The 21519-nt window shown below is 37.6% G+C and overlaps 2 protein-coding genes across 5 annotated transcripts in view; one reads left to right on the top strand and one right to left on the bottom strand.

Annotated features, from left to right (window-relative positions):
- The window catches only part of gpr143 (G protein-coupled receptor 143), an 84456-nt gene extending 77200 nt beyond the window's left edge, over nucleotides 1-7256 (top strand). The window contains exons 9-10 of one of the 2 annotated variants that reach the window (XM_073043998.1): nucleotides 3963-4076; nucleotides 5757-7256. In XM_073043998.1, coding sequence (XP_072900099.1) covers nucleotides 3963-4066 — 104 coding nt within the window. In that variant the 3' untranslated portion in view covers nucleotides 4067-4076; nucleotides 5757-7256. The remainder of the gene's footprint in view (nucleotides 1-3962; nucleotides 4077-5756) is intronic. The other variant, XM_073043997.1, reaches the window with a different exon arrangement.
- A 145-nt stretch (nucleotides 7257-7401) lies between these two features.
- LOC140726949 (F-box-like/WD repeat-containing protein TBL1X) overlaps nucleotides 7402-21519 on the bottom strand; it is a 367315-nt gene continuing 353197 nt past the window's right edge. For all 3 annotated transcript variants that reach the window (XM_073043994.1, XM_073043995.1, XM_073043996.1), the window contains 5 exons: nucleotides 13781-13855; nucleotides 12223-12350; nucleotides 9841-10006; nucleotides 9178-9279; nucleotides 7402-8903 (listed from right to left, as the gene is read on the bottom strand). In XM_073043994.1, coding sequence (XP_072900095.1) covers nucleotides 8877-8903; nucleotides 9178-9279; nucleotides 9841-10006; nucleotides 12223-12350; nucleotides 13781-13855 — 498 coding nt within the window. In that variant the 3' untranslated portion in view covers nucleotides 7402-8876. The remainder of the gene's footprint in view (nucleotides 8904-9177; nucleotides 9280-9840; nucleotides 10007-12222; nucleotides 12351-13780; nucleotides 13856-21519) is intronic.

Genomic DNA, 21519 nt, shown 5'->3' on the forward strand with positions numbered 1-21519 from the left:
AATTCAGGAAGTGACCTCATCATTACTTTAAAATACTTTCGTTAGATTTAAAATACTGTTATTACTAATTCCCATCTGCTAACAGATATCTTGCAGTTGAATTTTGAACCATCCATTCTTACATTTTGATGCAAATTGTAATTAAGATGATAAGAAACTTATAAACTATCCTCCCTAACATCAGGAAGCTCTTCAAAATCAGAACTGGATTCAGATTCATTATCAATGATGTATGAAGTGAAATTTGTTGTTCTGCAACAGAGCAAAGACATAAAAATCTATAAGTTACATAATAAATTATATTAAAAAAAGGAATAACAAGGTGGTGTTCTTGAGTTCTTGAACAATTCAGGGATCTGATGCCGGAGAGGAAGAAGTTGTTGAAGCTTAGAATATTGGGTGTGGGTCTTCAAGCCCCTGTACTTCCTTCCTGACAGTAGTAACAAGAAGAGGGCATGTCCCAGATGGTGAGGGTTGCTATTGATAGATGCCTCCTTCTTGAGGCACTGCCGCTTGAAGACATCCTAAATGGTGGAGAGGATTGTGCCTATGATAGAGCTGGCTGAGTCTATAACACTCCACAGCCTTTCATGATCCTGCACACTGGAGGCTCCATACCATACAATGGTGCAACCATTCAGAATGCTCTGCACATTACATCTGTAGAAATTTATAAGTTTTTGTTGACATACCAAATGTTCTCAAAACCCTAATGAAGCGGAGCAGCTGGTGCACTTTCTTTGTATCTGCATTAATGTGTTGGGCCCAGGATAGATCTTCCAAGATGATGCCATTCAGGAACTTAAAGCTGCTCACTATTTCTACCACTGACTTCTTAATGAGAATGGGTGTGTGTTCTTCCAACTTACCTTCTTAAAATCTACAATCAGTTCCTTGATTTTGTGAATTTGTTGTTGTGACTCAACTAGCTGTTCTCTTGCTCTTGTAAGCCTCCTCATCACCAATGATATAGTGTCATTGGCAAATGTATCAATGGTGTTTGAGCTGTGCTTAGCCAGTCACGAATGTGGACCAGTGTGCAAAACACACATTCTTGAAGTGCAACTGTGTTCATTATCAATGAGAGGTGATGACATTATCTATCCACATGGTGTGGTCTCCCAATTAAAGAAGACAAGGATCCAGTTGCCGAGGGAGATATAGAAGACTAGGTTTTGAAGCTTGGCTATTAATACTGAGGGAATGATGGTGTTGAACGCTGAGCTGTTTGTTATCAATAAACAGTAGTCTGGTGTATATCTTGCGATTCCTAGGCCACCGTCAGTTATACTGAATGACAGAATTAGATAATTATTGAAGATAACGTGTTTCAAAATTTGTTGTTAATGCCTTACAGGGAAGCTGGTGTACTAATAAGCTAAGTAAGCAAATTGAACTAGCTTAGATGGGAATCTTGATTGTCTTGGACCAGATGGGCTGAAGGATCTGCTTCGGTACTGTATGTGTCTATGATTCTAATGGTTCCAATTAACGATGTATTACCTTTTGTGTACTACTAAACACATGGCTATCGATTAATCTCGGTTAATATAAGGAATTGACATGAAACTAAATTAATATATTTATTTTATTTTAAGAGTTAATCACATTAGCAAAATAATTAATGTACTTAAAAACATAAGTGTTTAACCTTTGCTTTCCCCCACACCCACTCACGACTGTTAAACCTGTTCCAGTCGCGTTGCTTCTTGGAAATTTATTGAAGATAACTGCAACTATTGTTAAAAAATTACCAGTAAAATTATAAAAACAATTTAAACATATAGCTACGGTATATATTGATGCAATGTGTAAATTACTAGTATTCTATTAGAATTAAATATTAAATTTGCCACAAAACACATGATATTTTGACTGCTCTATGGCCTATCAGAAACTTAAAAATGATGGCCTGTGAAAATGTTGTTATATTGATCTTGTCAAATTTATAACTGATCTGGAAAATGTCTAACATAATCAATTGCAACCCAAGATATTTTGATATATAGCAGGAAAAGTGTTATTTATCTATTATTAAAGCACCATATACATAGCATATAGTGAACTATGTGGAGTAGGAACATGAGTATCAGTTAATTTCACAGCTGTAAGCTACAGTTAAACACTAACATTATATTTTACATTGTTACTTAAGTATGCTTAAACAGCAGTATATAGAAACCCAAAAGTACTTAAACTCTCCTTATTCTTTTTGCTAGATTCTTAGACCGATATATTAATTGGACATTTGGGTGTTCACCCTTTTAAATTCTGAATGTGAAAGAAAGTTACAATATAGGTACAGCATTTCCATGGGGAATCCATAAACCCAAATAAAAGAAGCAATAGCTGGCTATAGATTTCCCAAACTGTTGTCAATTTTTTGAACAAAAATTAACACTTTCATTTGTGGAATTTCAGGAAATTGTTTGAAAATTCTGCAAACAAGCAACTTAAGTAAGATTGTGGTATTTTCTTCCCACTTTCTCAAGGATTGAACAGAACAAACTCACCTAAACAGCAACAATCTTATTATCTTGTTTAAGTACTTCCAACTTGCAAAAATTAAATTTTGGAGTTAAGTCCTTACTTTACCTGCTACACCTTTGATAATTACAATAGACAGATATACAAGACAAACTTACAATCTGCTATTCAAATAAATGCTTTGTAGTAAATTGGGAAGAATTATCAGACTACAACTACTGTCATGGCCTCTTTGAACTTTTAATTGAATCCCTCAGAGTAAGTGATTAACAAAGAGAGTTGCAACCTGTGAGCTCAAATTTATTGATGGTTTTGAACGGTAATTGATAGAGGATTTTCTCCCTCAACATTGAATTTGTAATGTGGGGTTGAGGTGGAGGAATGCAACGTTAGTTTTAGAAAAATAAAAAGTGTTACTAGGAAATGGAGTCGCTAAAATTGAGTCAATGACAGCTCTAAAGAACAAATCAGATTGAGAAGATATTCAAGGATATCATCTAGAACAGGCATTGGAAATAAAGTAGGTAGTGGAGTCAAATATAGGACTTGCAGCACAGAGATATGGTGTTTCAGTTTGGATGGAAAATTAAAATGGCAGGTGCTGGAATCTGAAATAAAACAGAAATATAGATAGAATTCAACCAGTTTTTAGTCAGCAAATCTATCAAAATCCTATCATTTGAGGGCTGTTGACCCAAAACATTGATTGGCTTCTCCTTGCACAAATGCTGCTTGACTGGCTGAGTTCTTCCAGCACTTCTGCCTTTGTTTCATTTCACTCTCTTTGCATTGTATGTTTGAATCAAAGTCTTGCAGTTCTTTGAGCTCCTCTGAACTACATATAGTTCAATAACTAAACAAGCATAATCAATCAAGAAAAGGCATATTCCATTTTCCCTTCATTTTTCTGTAGCTTATTTATGAGTGTTTAATGGGTGGCATTTTAATCTGGATTAGACCAACCCTATCATAATAACTCACAGCTAACAGGAAAACAATATGTCCAAATAACGCTCAGAAATGTGAAAACATATTTAAATGCAAAGAAATGAATGACTCAACTCCAAGATTTTAACCTACAGTTTGGTCCAAGTTTACTATCTATTGGACCACTGGCTACTGAAAAGATATTAAGTGATTAAATGATACTACTTCAGTTATATGAATCTAAGCAACTCTTGCCACCTTTATTTTATGCAATCTCAGCAGATAAAGCACCAGGTATTTTAAGATAGGTTATCTATTATTAAAGCACCAGGTATTTAACTTACAATGAATTATGCAGAGTATGAACAGGGATATTAATTGAATTCATTTAAAACAGATGGCTACTAGGCACAGTTGAAAACTAAACGTAGAGATCATACCATATTTTACAATGCCACTTAAATACAATTAATCAACCAAAACAATGTGGAAAGCCAAAAACACTTTTAATGGCACTATAAAGGCACTTTCCTCATTCATTTTGCTAGGTTCTGAGACCAGTACATTTGAAATCAACATGCCAAGAGAACAACACGACATCAATAGTAACGACGCCGATGGTCAATCATTGGAAAACACCGAAAGGACGTAATGTTGGTGAGGTGAGTAAATTTAATACAAACTTATAATCGGGTTGGGGGGGATGGAAGAAAAAAAAACGACATAGCTATTTGTTGCTGAATTGATATGGAGCTGAATTCCATTGTTTACTAGTTATTGCTAAATCAACATGTACTCTGCACAAAATGTTTGTTAGATAGAAAAAAAGTAGAAAAAAATGGAGAGGAATAAATAATGTTTGTAGTAATGTTGACTTGGTTCAGGTAGTATAATGTCATATCCTCAAAGAAAAAGGTAAAACTAACAATGAATGTTACATACTTATGAATACATTCTACCTATCCATTACAAAATAAAATCTTATTATGTTTAAGTCTTTAATTGAATAATTTCACCTCCTGGCATAATAATTTGAAAGGCAAATAATATACAATAAATAATATAAATGTGAAATATAATGGCAATTTTAGAAGAGATTAATTTTGATTAAATGATCCATTCTACTCCAAATACAATATGATTGGAAAAAAATAATCCTTTTGAAGTTTGTATTTTAATTATGAGACTGGTTCATGGCTGTAACATGAATATAGACACATTTATGAGCATTAGTAAACATCTTAAATTGAATCACTCTGACACATGGTTCAGTACTCTGCTTGTTTAACCTGCAAGGTTTTGTAATATTATTTGATGATGCGTTCCATGTCCATTACTTGGGATAAAAAGCTCTGAAGCAAATTACCATATACAATAAGATTCTATCAAGAATCTAACAAAATAATACTTGATTATTTTTGCACAAATAATAGAACTGTTCTGCTTCATGTATAAGGTGAAAGGAAATGATTAGTAGAAATACTGAAAGAGAATCTTGGGTGACTCCCAAAGGCAATTAATTCTGCATGATGTATAACAAAAATTATTATGACACCATGTGTGATAAAGTTTGCAAATAACTGTAACATCAGATTAGCATAAATGGTTCACAACAAACTTTCAGCAAATATGGTACTTTGATAACTAACTATATACAATTCCATTGAGATGACACTATTTCAGTATAATCCATAACACATTTACTTAAAATTCACATTAAGTTTAATTTTGAGATTTTACAACAGTGCCACTTAATATTGCAGAAGTGGGAATTAGTACTGTTGATGCACATTAACAAATACATGCAACATCTTGGAAAAATAATTCTACTTGTATTCAGATATAGAATAAAGCAATTAGGCATTTAGTAATGTTTTAATTTATTTTACTATAAATTTGGTATCATTTATGCTATCCTATTCTGTAACATTTTGAACATTTTCATTGTTAGTTATTGCTGCATTGTACAGGATCTTCCTTCTACATGGTTCCAACAGTTTGACCTGCAACATGCTTAGGGGCAGCACACAAGAGTGATGCTTTTATTTCATTGTTTGCACCTATACTTGAGTAGAAGCCTCAATATCATCTTTGGAATTTCTCTATACCATTGCCAATTAGTAGCCACTGTTTTCAAGCTAGTGACTTTTGTGACTTATAGCAAATAGAAACTTACTTGAAAGTTTACTCTCTCTCTCTCTCTATATATATATATATGGCCTAAGTTTGTGGCCTAAGGTAGAAGGAGATGAGTTATACAGCTCTTGTTACATGCACATGCAGTTCAACTCTGAGTGAAAATGCAGAAAATTTGAAGTCAATAACATCTCCTTCTACTTTAGGCCACAAACTTATCAATCATCCCATGTTGTGGACTACTTCTGGAGGTCCAAGACGCCGACTTCTACAAAGAAGGGATCCGTATGCTCCACAACCACTGGACTAAGTGTGTAAATGTAGGAAAAATAAATGTGCTAGGTTTTCTGAAATTGACTCCTTCTACCTTAGGCCACAAACTTATCAATCACCCCTCGTACATACACAGAGAGGTAGAGATAGAGAATGAGAATCCTTTGTATCTGCGTTGTAGTATTTCATAATTGCACAGTACACTCAAATAAGTAATTGAATCCTGATTTTCTAATATCAGAGAGCCACATTTCACCAATAACCATAACCCTGAAATTGTGTATGCGCTGCCTGTGATCTTTTGTTCATAAAAATTAATGGATGAAAAGTCAAGGGTAGCCCATCTATGATGTCTTGCTAGGTGATGCTAATGGACTAGGATTCTCACTGGTCGCCACTGATTTGATGTTCATAAGCCAAAACAAAGGATCAAGTGGTGTTTCTAAACATAAGAGATTCTGCAGGTACTGGAAGTCTTCACAACACACATAAAATACTGAAAAAGATCTCAACAAGTCAGGCAGCATCTATGGAGGGGAATAAAGGTTTCAGCTGTTTATTTTTCTCCATTGATGCTGAGTTCCTCCAACAAATAGTGTTCATGTACTGTATACTGTACTGTATGTAATGCTTAAAAATGCAATAAGGATATCTTCAAATAAGTGCAAACATATGACTGGTGGCACTGGACATGAGGCATGCTCAGAGCTGATGGAAGTGAAAACCTGCCAGAATGTACGAGCAAGCATCTTTACACACCAGCTGAAGTATAAGATATCCATGAATGATGTGAATGAAAACACAATTACTAATCCAAGTCTCCTAATGCAAACAAAATACTTTTAAGTGCATTGAAAAATTAATTTGCATACAAGAACAAAATGTTGGTGCAAAGTGGGCAGTTAATGTACATTTTCAAGTATGGTAAATGATAAAATTGTGCAAGTAAAAATATATCCAGTTCCTTCATTGTGTTACAATATAAAATATGCTACTTGTATGCAGTAGTCATTGTGTATCATAACTAAATTGCTTCGTATACTTTGGTACCTAAAAATTTCAGAATATGTAGAGTACACATACTAGTACTTTCATCTGTAAATTAAAAATGCCTAAGATTACCATTCAAGTTTTCTGTCTATCCTGAAGGCACCGACTGGCTGGATACGAGTGTCAACCATCCTTCGCTACTGTGTCTAGAAGCAATCTAGACAAATGACTGATAAGGAGCATCCCAGTCAAGTCTAAAAGTCGGTTTAACCATTGTTGGCTTATGTACACTTTCCAGGAGCAGTCACTAGATTATAATCTGGTGTAGAATTCCACCTTCATTACTCTAGAAACAAAATTCTAACACAGCTAAAAACAGCTGGGCTGGTGTGGTTTGTATCGTTGCATGCCGAGGTTTGAGCTATAAGAAAGCTCGGTACTGTTGTTACATTCATGCTGCAAGAACTTGTATGTTAATAATGGTGGTTTTCAATGACGATATGTCAGTAACATTATGACCAGGAATATACATGTGAAGTAAACTCCTAATAATTTTAAAGTAGGAAAAATAAAAATCACAGAATCATATTTTCTAATATCAAAATATAGCAATTTATTCAAGACATTGAATATGATTTGATGATTTGTTTTCTTTAATGAGCACATGAGCTACATCACACATTCTGGATTAGAAGAAACATAAAAGGTCACATGATCTCCTCTGACCTAAACTCCTGAGAGGCTGCAAGGAGAAGGAACAAAGTCTGGCCGACAGTCTGACACAGACAATAAAAGCAACGAAAGCCAGAACACAGATTTTGGACAAATGAACTCTGCGTGTGACAAGAACATATTCAAAAAACCCAGAGAACAAAACAAAGCAGACCCTTACATTAGACAAAGTGCACCTCACCTGACTCTAAATAGCTTTTGTTAGCAATACTTTTTTTTAAAAAAGGACCTAAAGCATGGCATGAGATTAAAGAATTTAAGCTCTTGTACAGTGTTAAGATGTCTCATTTCTCGCATTTCTTTAAAACAAAGTGTCTGCTAGGTTTATGGTTTGCCGTTCTGGCTTTTAAGGTCTAATGTGTGATTAAAGGTAAAAATTACAAATATTTCTTTTGCTTTATTTTTTCAAAAATACACTGGGGATCTTCCCGTGAGTCTTCTTTCCCTGTATGAAGCTGGTGATGAGTTCACCTTCTCAAATGTAAAGCACTTTTTATATGCAGTTCTCTGAAGAAGTGCCTTTTCAATAGATCACGACCTGAAGCACAGTAATGTAAGCGAGTCTATCAGCAGTTCAGAAAAGCTTAAGTTTTAAAACCCCATAGATTCCTCCCTGCAGCTTCTAGAAACAAAATCATTCACATCCAACCCTGGTAAAAGCTTCTTTTAGGAACCTACGTAATACTCCAGCATCCCTAAAACATTTTTAAACAAAACAAAAATCCAGAAAATATAAAGTGTTGCTATTACAAAATTGCAGATTATTCTGCTGTGACTGCACACAATGTCATTCTTCCTTTTCAGCAGCATTGTAGTGTCCAAACCAGAATGAGGAAAGTGTATGAAGGAAGGGAAATCTATATCATTTCCGTTCTTGATTTTTTAAAAATGTTTCCCCCCCCCTCTCCCCACCCCCATTTTTTGTTGTTTTTTTAACTGGTACGTCACAGCACCTGCAGTTTGGCACGATGCTCTCAGTCATGAACATAAATTGCCATTATCTGTCCTGTTAAAAACCTCAAAACACTGACTGACATGATTTTCTTGCATCACATTCCAAAGGTGAAGAGTTCAACTGGTGAAAAAACCAGCATGTAACTAAGTTTCCATGTGGAATCTGGAGGGAACGTGTAGACAATAAAATCTTTTTTTTTTTGGAAAGGCAACAAAAGAAAATCAAAATTAAATGGACAGGGAGAGCTGGTTTTAACCATTTCATTTTAAAAGTCAGGTTCTTGCAGATCTGAAGCTGGCACATTGTGAAGGAGCGTGCTTGCCACCCACACATTCACTGCTGGTCTAGTCTTACATCCTGTTTTCCTTCTATTCTGCTATTTCCGTAGATCAAGTACACATACCTAGGAAATAAAGAACAAAAACTTTCAATATTTACTGTTAATAATTCTTCTGAAATAAAGCATTTTTGAAAGCTGCAATAAGAAACTAAAGATCTGAACATCAAAAGATAGGCAACACAGAGCAGTGTGTTTGGACATAGAATCACTTTCTACAGTGTTATTCTTTGTTTTAAAAATTCAGGAACATTATTTTACATTTGCTGCTTTCTAAAGAGCACATAGTCAGAAAGAACAAAGAAAAGCAGAACTAATGTTGAGCAAAACAGACACTTACAGAACCATCTGATGCACTTGCTCCCACTTTGTCCCCTGACGCATTCCAACAGACTTCAAAGATTCCTCCAGTCCCTCGATAGCTGTGCACTAATGCTCCTGTCTATGGAAAGAAGGACATTCATTTCAATACACAGCAGTATTTCTGTTTGCACTTTTTAAAATAATTGCTGTGTTTTGTTTGCTAAAATATTTAGATGTTCTACAAGTGTTACATTAAAAATTTGTCTCAGACTTCTCGTATTTGAGGGGTTGAAGCAAAAGCAGTATGGCACCAAGACACGGGATTATGGAAGAGGCCAAGATGATAATCGGGTTTATTATCACTGACATGCAGTACGTTGTGAATGTTGTCGTTTTGTGGCAGCAGTACATAACTGTTAGGAAGCGTTTAATGCTAGATCTTTGCCATTGGGACACCGTTGACAGGTTCCTGCTGCATGGTTAGGGTGTGAAGATTCTTTCCCCCGTCAAATAGGCTTATTTGATTTTTTAATTAATATTTAACAGACAGGCTGTTCATACCAGCAACGAACAAGTTTTAGCACTGACATGACCAATAAATGGTTTCATTAAATAAAGTATCATTGTTATTCAGTAACAACTTATGAATTTTTCCAAATCTGACAGTAGTCAACCATGCTAGTTGTACTGTTCATCTTACCTGAGTGTTCCATATGTGGACACATTTGTCAAAAGACCCACTGGCTAGATATTTGCCATCAGGACTGAAGGCTACACTATAGACAGGCTCCTGGTGCATGGTTAAGGTGTGAAGGCAAACTCCTCTTTCCACATCCCATAAACGAACAGTAGAATCAAATGAAGCACTGAAAACGAAGAGTTATATGTTTAATCGGAATCCAAATTCTCCAGTTACTATGGAGAGATCCAAGCCATCAAGTTATCATTATGAAAATAAGTGACATTTAATCACTTTGACTGTGTTTCTCCAAAAGCATTTATTTCTTGAAGAGTTATTTTCTGGAGAGAAAAAAATAACCCATTTAACCCAAATCTGATGTCTGCTTAATGAACTCAAAAATACAGATGTCTCATGAGATTAAGGCTAAGTTTAGCCAATATGATCGCAAATCACAAATTCTCACAAATATAGCGAGACCCACTGAATAAAAAGGGTGTGGCTCTCAAAAAAGACCCAAAATCAATGCCTGAAAAATGAGATTTCAGTTAATATTTAGATGAAGAATCAGTAAGTGAAGCAAAATTTAGGCAGATTATTAACAAATAATAAGAAATTGACAATAGAAATCAGTGGATTGGTTGTTCCATTTAATCTTGGACATAGGCTCACAACCAACCTGAATTAACATTCTTCATGAAATGACCCCTCAAACTAATCCTTATTGGGCAGGGATCACTAATAAATCATTAAAAATGGACTTCATTTCTTTCCATTTGTGGCTGTGCTGATTTTTTCTTTTTTAAATTGTTGTCTTTGTTGTAAGATAATATTTCATTCTAACACTTTTGATTTAGTTTAATGATCAATTGGCATGGTAGTTGGATATAATCATCAATTTTCTTTTGTGGTCAGGTAGGATTATAAATGTCCTGGGTTTAAAGGAAGTACATAAACTGTGGCAGAGGGGAAGCCTCATTCAGAATTCCTCTATTTCCTACATGCCTGCTTTCACTAGCCCCTTTCCCAGAAGAGTTCCCTTGGTCCTCTGTATTCAGCACATCATCCTTTGCTATATCTGCAAGCTCCATCAGAACCTCACCATCATTTACTGTACATCAGTTACACCTTTTCTTTTCTCCCTTCTGCAGGGACTTTTCACTTGGTATCTCTAGTCTGCTCATCCTTCTTCACCCATCCTTCCCTATCCACCCACCCATCCCTGTTCCTTGACACTTTACCTATAGGAGCTGTAACAGTTGCCCTTTCTCCACTTTCCCTATCACTTTCAAGGGATCTAGATAGCCCTTCAAGGTGAGACAGAGATCCACAGGAATCTCTTCCAACCTAGTCTCTTGCGTTCAGCACTTGCAGTATGATCTTCTCAACATTGGTGAGACCATTTAGCACAGCATCTGCACTTTGCCAGCACAGCCATGTTAAGCTTCTGATTGCATGTCATTTCAATTCCTCTTCCTATACTGACCTGTCTGACCTCAGCCTTCTCCATTGCCACGATGAAGTCAAACACAAATTGGGAGAACAACACCTCATATTCTGGTTCAGTAGCCTACAGCCCAATGGTATGAACACTGAATTTTCTATTTCAAGTAACCCATACTCCTCATGTTACCTTCCCTCTCCCACCTTTCTCCACAGTGCCTCCCCTCCATTATCAAGCACCATTATCCTTTTCCACCTGTTTCCATCTGGCCACCACACATATGCCAATCCATCTGGGTTTATTCTGCTTTGGTTCACCTTTCCTATTCCCTTCCCCATATGGTTCTATCTGACAATCATCCCTCCTTTATTTGGTTCCACCTGTCATTTACGAAGCTGAGCTTCTAGTCACCTCCTTTGCTTCTCTACCCAGATCCATCTGCCTATTCTTCTTCCTTCCTTGTTTCCACCTAACACCTAGCAGTCTTGGTCTCAACATTTCCTCCTTCCCATCTCCACCTAGTTCTATATGCCTTTTGAGCCCCTCTTACCTATCTGTGGATTTATTATCATTTTCATGAAATTTGATACTACTTTAAAACTGCTTACTTAACCCTGGATGGTGGGCCCTTCTCAGTGTGGTGGAAATGACATATTCCATACTGTTTCACAAACAACAGCTTCACTTATGTTGAAACTATACAAATCCATCAGCCTTTTTGTAAGCTGACTGAATAGCTCAGTCTGAAGGTTGCCTCTTACAAACCAAGGTAACAAAATGCAATTTCTCTGCGCAGCTTAAAACTACAATCTCTCTGTGCCTTGAGGTTGTAATAAGTGTAGATAATTCGAAACAACATATTCCTGTGGACTTTCACAGAAGTTGCTGAACAAATTTTTGAATTTTTAATTACAGATACGGTATACTGTATGTATTGTTTAGGAAATCAGTAATGTTACCTGGCTAACATGATGTAGGAGTTTGGGTTATTGGTGCCTGGACCAGTAGGGCTCCATTTTATGGTGTAAATCTCCTTATTGTGGGCCTGTAAGTCATGCACACATGCATCCTGCTTCATGTTCCAGATCTGTACAAGAACAAAGCACAAACAAGTGATTTATGGATACTATTCCACTGCAAATATAGAAAATTGCTTTAAAATTACAAGAATTCCACACCGTCTGCATGAGAAGTAAATTTAAGAATACTAAAGTTGACTCTGCAAAGAGGATTTTCTGAACTGTCCTTTGAATCTGATTGCGTTACCAACACTGAAGTGAAGAAGGAACGCTGAATTATCTTGACAGAACTTTATGTTGTAATTTCTTTTGGTGCAGTTTAATGTGAACTAGCTTCAAATTTATTTTAAATTTAAATTATTACATGTACTACAACATGAATTGGTTTGTTATTACCTCTGGTAACTCATTGAAAAGTATGAAATTATATGTCACTTCAACTTGTAAATCAGTTTGCTGAAAACCACAGTAGCAAGGGAGATGATTAGAGCATTTGACACCACCCAAGTAAGTTGTCTTGAGGTCTGCAATTTTACACTATCACTTGTTAGAAACTGCTTCAGAGTTACTGCTAATGTGAGTGCCATAATACCACTTTGAACCTTTCACAGTAGTTGGAATGTGTGATCCCACCTGGAATCATAGATCTCCTGTCAAACTTTTGAAATATGTATAATCTGCTAATTACTGTTGAATAAAAGACTATTGTACTGCATCACATAGGTGGGATAATTATTTACTGATGGCTTGCCACAGATCTAGAGTAACACTATATCCACATAACTTATTTTAAGCCTGCAACAGAACAAAAGCTGGAATTTATGATAACAGTAAGCTGGTTGTCCTTTGACATCTAAGAAAAGCAATCTTGTATTATCTTCTCTGCACATATCATTAAAAATATTTCACAAATGCCACATATTCACATTTATTTCTAAAGAAAAGGTGACAATATTAATAAAATTATAAATAGGCATTGTCGATTTGTGCTGTTTTTCTCAGCTGATTTTGCCTTTAAACCATACTGTTTAATTTAAATGGTTGTTAACTTTATACAAGTAGAGAATTACAGCATTGAACAGTAAGCAAAATTTGAACACTCATTTGAGTTGCGAGGAATAGTTTCCACACAAACTGCTATGATTACTGAAATAAATAAAGCGAGGGTCCATATCTTTATGAGGGACACCATTTTTTCACGTTTCGAAGCTATGTTTCTATCCAATTTTCTACACAGAAGCAAAATATCCTTGTAACTAATATGATGCAGGGTAGATGAGGTTAAGATGTGTGCCTTTACTTCAGATTGGTGTGTATTTTTTTTTAAAAAAGACCAAATAATGGAAAAATGGACTTAAAAGCTTTCTTATTTTCCACATGAAATTTGGGAATGAAGTGATTGGAAACCTTTAGTTCTCACTTAGTTAAAAACGTAGCTGCTGTAAAGATTTATTATCAGAGTTGACAAGGGATTTAAGCCATAATTAAATTGTCCTACCTTCAGTGTCATGTCATCTGAGCACGATGCAAGTAACATGCCAGATGGGTCCCATTTGATTGCATTAACTTCATTCTGAAATGTAAGAAGTGCAAATGAGCAGTACTAATAAAAATTGTTTTTAAAAAACTGTTAACTTTCTCTAGAAGACAGTTTGTTACATTCTCATCTGTAAAATTCATTGCACAGTTCATAAACTTTTGATGGAGTTATGCAACCCCTGGGAAACGTATCTTGAAACTTTAGGTACTTCTTTATTATTTTTTTCTCCATTCTTTTGAATAATTTGTCCTGGGTATGTACTTTAAGTCAATATTCTATTGTCTTTTTTAAGTTACTCAAGAACTATATTTTTCTGTATTGTTTTATGGTGTCTTTCTTATGTATAACATGTTCTATGTACAATACAACATATAGAACATATATACTTTATAAGTGCAAACATAGTAATAAATGGGTTATAATTGCACAAGATCCCAAAGATCAATTTTAGAGAATTGAATGGGTTTTGTGGAGCATTTTTTGTTCAGTCCAATTTGCTTTTAATTTACTTCTCTCTCGAAGCACACTCCCACACCTGTGTTGATGCATACTCCCATATCCAAGGTTCAGATCGAGATAGAGAAGAAATTAAAGAAATTCAGGAGGAGAAAAGGCTCAAATTAGTAGTAAGAGGGATAATAAAACAATGTACTGAGAGTTTTGTTAGGTCAATCTTTGCTTCTCGATATCATCTTCCTCAGAAGAGCTCAGGGTCTTTTAGGAATTTTTGGCAGGCTGCAATCATTGTAAGCAGTCAATGTTTGGCTAAGGAAGTGGAAGGTTTAAAAAGAACTTGGGGCCTTTCAGGACATTTTAGTGGGATGCAATCATAAACATCTCTAAGGGACTCAGCAAAGGTCAATGAAAAGAAGTGAGGTATAAGTGGAGCAGCCACTGTTTGAGTGGATTATGTTAGAGTGGTCAGGCTTTGGCAATAACAGGCTCTAAGTTTCTAGTAAGATTTTTTCTCTCTTTCTTTGTCTATTAGTACATAGATAATGTGGCAAAAATGGGTCCAGGGTTAGAGGCATGTTCTTTGTGTGAGATGTAAGAACTCTGGAAAACATCTACTCAAAGAAAGGCAGCGTCCATTATTAAGGACCTCCAGCACCCAGGGCATGCCCTTTTCTCACTGTTACCATCAGGTAGGAGATACAGAAGCCTGAAGGCACACACTCAGTGATTCAGGAACAGCTTCCTCCCTCTGCCATCCAATTCCTAAATGGACATTGAACCCATGAACACTACCTCACTTTTTTAAATATACAGTATTTCCGTTTTTGCACATATTTAAAATATCTATTCAATATATGTAACTGATTTACTTGTTTATTATTGTTTTATTTTATTTATTATTTTCTTCTCTCTCTGCTAGATTATGTATTGCATTGAACTGCTGCTGCTAAGTTAACAAGTTTCATGTCACATGCCAGTGATAATAAACCTGATTATGATTCCATGATAACTATATCTGCATAAACTGCATCAAGCTGCAGCTTCTTAGAGACCATGTTAAGGAACTGAAGCTGCAGCACGATAACCTTCAGAGAGAATTTGGGAGAATTAAGAGGTGATAGATAGGAGCTACCCCTAGGTGAGAGTAAGTAAGAATATGATGATTTGGTGGATGAATGTGTGACTGAGGAACTCGTGCAGGAGGCAGAATTTTAGATTTCTGGATTATTGGGATCCCTTCTGAGGAAGGCATGACTTGCATAAAAAGGATCGGTTACATCTGAACTCAAGGGGACCAATATCCTAGCTAGCAGGTTTGCCACAGCAGTTGGGGAAAGATTAAACTAAATTGGCTATGGGATGGGAACTAGTGATAGGGTTGATGAATGCAGTGAGACTGTCAGGAAGGACAGACTGATGATAAAGCAAAATTCCAGTCAGTGGGATAAGTTGCAGTACAACATGGGGACAAATCTGAAAGGGTGAAGAATACAGGAATAAAGGTGTTATATTCGAATGCATGTAGTATACAGAATAAGGTAGATTATCTTGTAGCGCAGTTAGAGACTGGTAAGTATGATGTTCTGGTCATCAATGAGTCACGGCTGAAAGATTATAGTTGGAAACTAAAAATCTAAGGATGTACATTGTATCAAAAGGACAGGCAGGTAGGTGGAGGGGCTGGGATGGTTCTGTTGGTAAAAAATGAAATCAAATCCTTAGAAAGAGGTGACGTAGGATCAAAAGATGTACAATCCTCGTGGTAGCGTTAAGAAACTGCAAAGGTAAATATACTCTGATGGGAGTTATATACACACCTCTGAGCAGTAGCCAGGATGTGGGCTACAAATTACACTGAGAGATAGAAAATGCATGTCAAAAGGGCAATGTCACAATATAGTCATGGGGAATTTCAATATGCAGGTAGATTGTAAAAAATCAGGTTGGTGTTGGGTTCCAAGAGAAAGAATTTGTAGAAAGCCTACGAGATGGCTTTTAGAGCAGTTTGTGGTTGAGCCCACTGGGGGCAAAGGCTATTCTGGACTGGGTGTTGCATAATGCACTGGATTGCCATGGATCAATACCATTAAGCAACAGCTTTGTGGACCCCAGGTTGGGAACCTCTGCCTTAGGCAGCAGTGATCATAATATGACAGACTTCACCCTGTAATTTGAGATGGAGAAGCTGAAGTCATATGTATCAGTATTATGGTGGAGTAAAGGGAAGTATAAAGGCATAAGAGAGGAGCTGGACAAAGTTGATTGGAAGGGGACTCTAGCAGGCATGACGGCAGAACAGCAGTGGCTGAGGTTTCTGGGAGCAATTCAGAAGGATATATACATCCCAAAGAAGAAGTAGCATTCTAATGGCAGGATGAGACAACTGTGGCTGACAAAGTAAGTCAAAAAACAACATAAAAGTAAAAAAGAGGGCATATGATAGAGCAAAAAGTAGTAGGAATTTAGAGGATTGGGAAGCTTTTAAAAACCAACAGAAGGCAATTAAAAACCATGAGGAGGGAAAAGATGAAATATTAAGGTAGGCTAGCCAAAAGGTATCAAAGGCAACACCAAAAGTTTTCTCAAATATGGGAAGAGCAAAAGAGAGCCGAGAATGGATATTGAACCACTGGAATATGACCCTGGAGACCAGAGTCATATGGGGGACCAGGAAATGGCAAACAAACTGAGTAAGTACTTTACATCTGTCTTCACTGTAGAAGACACTAGGAGTATGCCAGAAGTTTGAGAGTGTCAGTGGCAGAAGTGAGCGGAATTGCTATTACCAAGGAAAAGATGCTTAGGAAGCCAGAAGGTTTGAAGGTAGATAAGTCAGCTGGACCAGATGGAATACACCCCAAGGTTCTGAAAGAGCTGATTGTGGAGGCATTTGTAATGATCTTTCAAGAATCACTAGATTCCAGCCTGGTTCCTGAAGACTGGAAAATTGTAAATGTCACTCCACTCTTAGCTTGACGTCAGTGGTTGGGAAGATGTTGGAGTCGATTGGTAAGGATAAGGTCTCAAGGTACTTGGAGGCAAATGATAAAATAGGCCAAAGTCAGCATGATTTCCTTAAGGGGAAATCTTACCTGACAAATCTGTTAGAATTCTTTGAGGAAATAACAAGCAGGATAGACAAAAGAGAATCTGTGGATGTTGGATATATGGATTTTTTAGAAGCCTTTGACAAGATGCTATACATGAGGTTGCTTAACAAGATAAGAGCCCTTTATACTACAGGGAAGATACTAGCATGGATAGAGGATTAGCTCATTGGTAGGAGGCAAAGAGTGGGAATAAAGGGAGCCTTTTCTGGTTGGCTGCCAGTGACTAGTGGTTTTCTGCAGGATCGGTGTTGGGATGGCTTCTGTTTAAAGCTATATAGATGATGGAATTGATGGCTTTGTGGCCAAGTTTGCGGACGATACAAAGACACGTCAAGGGGCAGGTAGTGTTTAAGAAGCAGGGAAGCTGCAGAAGGCCTTTTTTTCTTGGAGTGTCAGAAGATGAGAGGTGACCTGTTAGAGGTGTATAAGATGATGAGAGGCATTGACCGTGTGGGTAGTCAGAGGCTTTTCCCCAGGGTTGAAATGACTAATACGAGATGGCACTGTTTTAAGGTGCTTGGAAGTAGGTACAGAGAAGATGTCAGGTAAGTTTTTTTACGCAGAGAGTGGTGAGTGCGTGGAATAGGCTGCCAGTGACTGTGTTGGAGGTGGATACGATAGGGTCTTTTAAGAGACTCCTGGATAGGTACATGGAGCTTAGAAAAATAGAGGGCTATGGGTAACCCAAGGTAATTTCTCAAGTAAGTACATGTTCGGCACAACATTGTGGGCCAAAGGGCCTGTATTGTACTGTAGGTTTTCTATGTTCGATGACTTAACAGTGATTAGGAGAATGAGCAAAGAAATGGCAGATGCAATACAGTGTATGACCTTGCACTTTGGTAGAAGGAATAAAGATGTAGACTATTTTTTAAAAGGACAAAAAAAAAAATCAAAAATCGGAGGTGCAAAGGGACTTGGGTGTCCTTGTGCAGGATACCCTTAAGGTTATCCTAAAGATTGACTCAGTGGTGAAGAAGACAAATGCACTTTTAGCATTCATGAGGCCTCATTTGGAGTATTGTGAGCATTTCTGGGCTCCTTATCTAAGAAAGGATGTGCTGACATTGGACTGTGTTCAAAGGAGGTTAATGAGAATGATTCTAGGAATGAAAAGGTTGTCGTATGAGAAACATTTGATGGCTCTGGGCCGATTCTCACTGGAATTTAGAAGAATGACGGAGGATCTCATTGAAACCTTTCGAATGTTGAAAGGCCTAGGTAGAGTGGAAAGGATGCTTCCTGTGATGTGGAAGTCTAGGACCAGAGGGCACACCCTCAGAATAGAGGAATGTCCATTTAGAACAGAAGTGATGAGGAATTTTTTTTAAGGCAAAGGTGGTGAATCTGTGGAAATTGTTGCCATAAACGGCTATGGAGGCCAGGTCATGGGGTGTATGGAGGTTGATATGTTCTTGATTAGTCTGGGTGTGAAAGGTCACAAGGGGAAGGCAGAAGAATGGGGTTAAGATGGAAATGGATCACCCATGATGAAATAGCATAATTCTGCTCCTATATTTTATGGTCTAAGTTGCAGAAGGCAGGTACCAGGGTGACTGTCAAGAAAAGGAAAGCGAATAGGCAGCCGATGCAGAGTATCCCTGTGGCTGTTCCCTTCAATAATAAGTACACTGCTTTGGATGGCATTGTAGCTCAGAAGGGAAGGAAGGAGAAGAGGGAGTGCAGTAGTGGTAGGGAATTCCATAGTCAGAGGAGCAGACAGGGGATATTGTGGACATGAACGAGGCATCTGGATGGTATGTTGCCTCCCAGGTGTCAGGGTCAGGGATATCTCACGTAGATTGAGCAGCCAGAAGATGTGACACCTGGTATCAACAACACAGTAAGAAAAGGAAGGAAGACCTGAAGAGATGATATAGGGAGTTAGGTAAAAGGCTGAAAAGCAGGACGTCCAGGGTACCAGGACCTATGCTGCCAGTGTCATGCACCAGTAAGGGATAGAATAGGATGATTTGGCAGTTGAATGTGTGGCTGAGGAATTGGTGTATGGCCAGGGTTTCATTTCTGGATCTTTGGGATCTTTTCTATGGAAAGAATGACCCGTACAAAAAGGACGAGTTACAACTGAACTCAAGAAGCACCAATATTTTTGTGGATAGGCTTGCTAGAGCTATTGAGAAGGGTTTAAACTAAGTTGGCGGAGAGTGGGAACCAGGGTGATAGAGTTGAAAATGGGGCAGTTGATATACATTACAAGTAGATGTAGTGTGCAGTGAGACTGTGAGAAAGGTCAGGCAGATGACAGGACAAAACTGCAGTTAGTGGAATGAGTTGAAGAATAACATGAAGGGAAAATTTAGAAAGGTGATGAAAACAGCACTGGAAGTGTTGAATCTGAATACATGCAGTATATGAAATAAAGTAGATGTTTTTTCATGTAGAAGAAACTTGATTTGTGGCTGAAAGAAGATCATGGAATTTAGCATCTAAGGATGCACATTATACTGAACGGACAGGCAGGTAGTCAGAGGAGGTGGAATAGCTCTGTTGGTAAAAAATGTAATCAAATTCTTAGAAAGAGGTGGCACAGGATCAAAAGATGTAGAATCCTTGTGGGTATAGTTAAGAAACTTAAATAGACCTTGATGGTCCTCAACACTAAAACAGACCTTGATGGCATTATGCACAGGTCTCCGAACAGTCGTCAGGATGTAGAACGTAGAACATAGAAAACCTTCAGCACAATACAGATCTTTTGACCTGCAATGCTGTGCTGAACATGTACTTACTTGAGAAATTACCTTGGGATAACCTTAGCCCTCTATTTTTCTAAGCTCTATGTACCTATCCAGGAGCCTCTTAAAATACCCTTTTGTATCTACCTCCACCACTGTGGCAGGCAGTCCATTCCATTCACTCACCACTCTCTGCATAAAAAACATACCCCTGACATCTCCTCTGTACCTACTTCCAAGCGCCTTAAAACTATGTCCTCTCGTGTTAGCTATTTCAGCCCTGGGAGAAAGCCTCTGACTATCCACACAATCAATGACTCTCATCATCTTATACACCTCTATCAGGTCACCTCTCATCCTATATTGCTCTAAAGAGAAAAAAGTCAAATTCACTCAACCTATTCTCATAAGGCATGCTCCCCAATCCAGGCAACATCCTTTTAAATCTCCTCTGCACCCTTTCTATAGTTTCCACATCCTTCCTGTAGTGAGGTGACCAGAAATGAGCACAGTACTCCAAGCGGGGTCTGACCAGGGTCCTAGATAGCTGTAACATCACCTCTCAGCTCTTGAACTCAATCCTACGATTGATGAAGGCCAATGAACCGTATGCATTCTTAACCACAGAGTCAACCTGCACAGCAGCTGTGGACTCAGAACCCAAGATCCCTCTGATCCTCCACACTGCCAAGAGTCTTACCATTAATTATATTCTGCCATCATATTAGACCTACCAAAATGAACCACGTCAAACTTATCTAGGTTGTACTCCATCTGTCACTTCTCAGCCCAGTTTTGCATCCCATCAATGTCCTGCTGTAACCTCTGACAACCCTCCACACTATCCACAATACCCCCAACCTTTGTGTCATCAACAAATTTACTAACCTATCCCCCCACTTCCTCATCCAGGTAATTTATAAACATCACAAAGAGAAGGAGTCCCAGAACAGATCCCTGAGGTACACCACTGGTCACCAACCTCCATGTAGAATATGACCTGTCTACAACTACTCTTTGTCTCTGTGTGCAAGCTAGTTCTGGATCCACAGAGCAATGTCCCCTCGGATCCCTTGCATGGGGTACCTTATCAAATGTCTTGCTGAAAACCATATACACTACCTCTACTGCTCATCATTCATCAATGTGTTTAATCACATTCTCAAAAAGTTCAATCAAGCTAGTAAAGTACGACCTGCCTTTGACAAAGCCATGCTGACTATTCCTAATGATATTATGTCTCTCCAAATGTTCATAAATCCTGCCTCTCAGGATCTTTTCCATCAACTTACCAGCCATTGAATAAAACTCACTGGTCTATAATTTCCTGGGCTATCTCTACCCCCTTTCCTGAACAAGGGAATGACATCTGCAACCCTCCAACCTCCGGAACCTCTCCAGTCCCCATTGATGATACAAAGATCATTGCCAGAGG

Source organism: Hemitrygon akajei, chromosome 4 (genome assembly GCF_048418815.1).
Source record: "Hemitrygon akajei chromosome 4, sHemAka1.3, whole genome shotgun sequence".
In the NCBI taxonomy this organism is placed as follows: Eukaryota; Metazoa; Chordata; class Chondrichthyes; order Myliobatiformes; family Dasyatidae; genus Hemitrygon; species Hemitrygon akajei.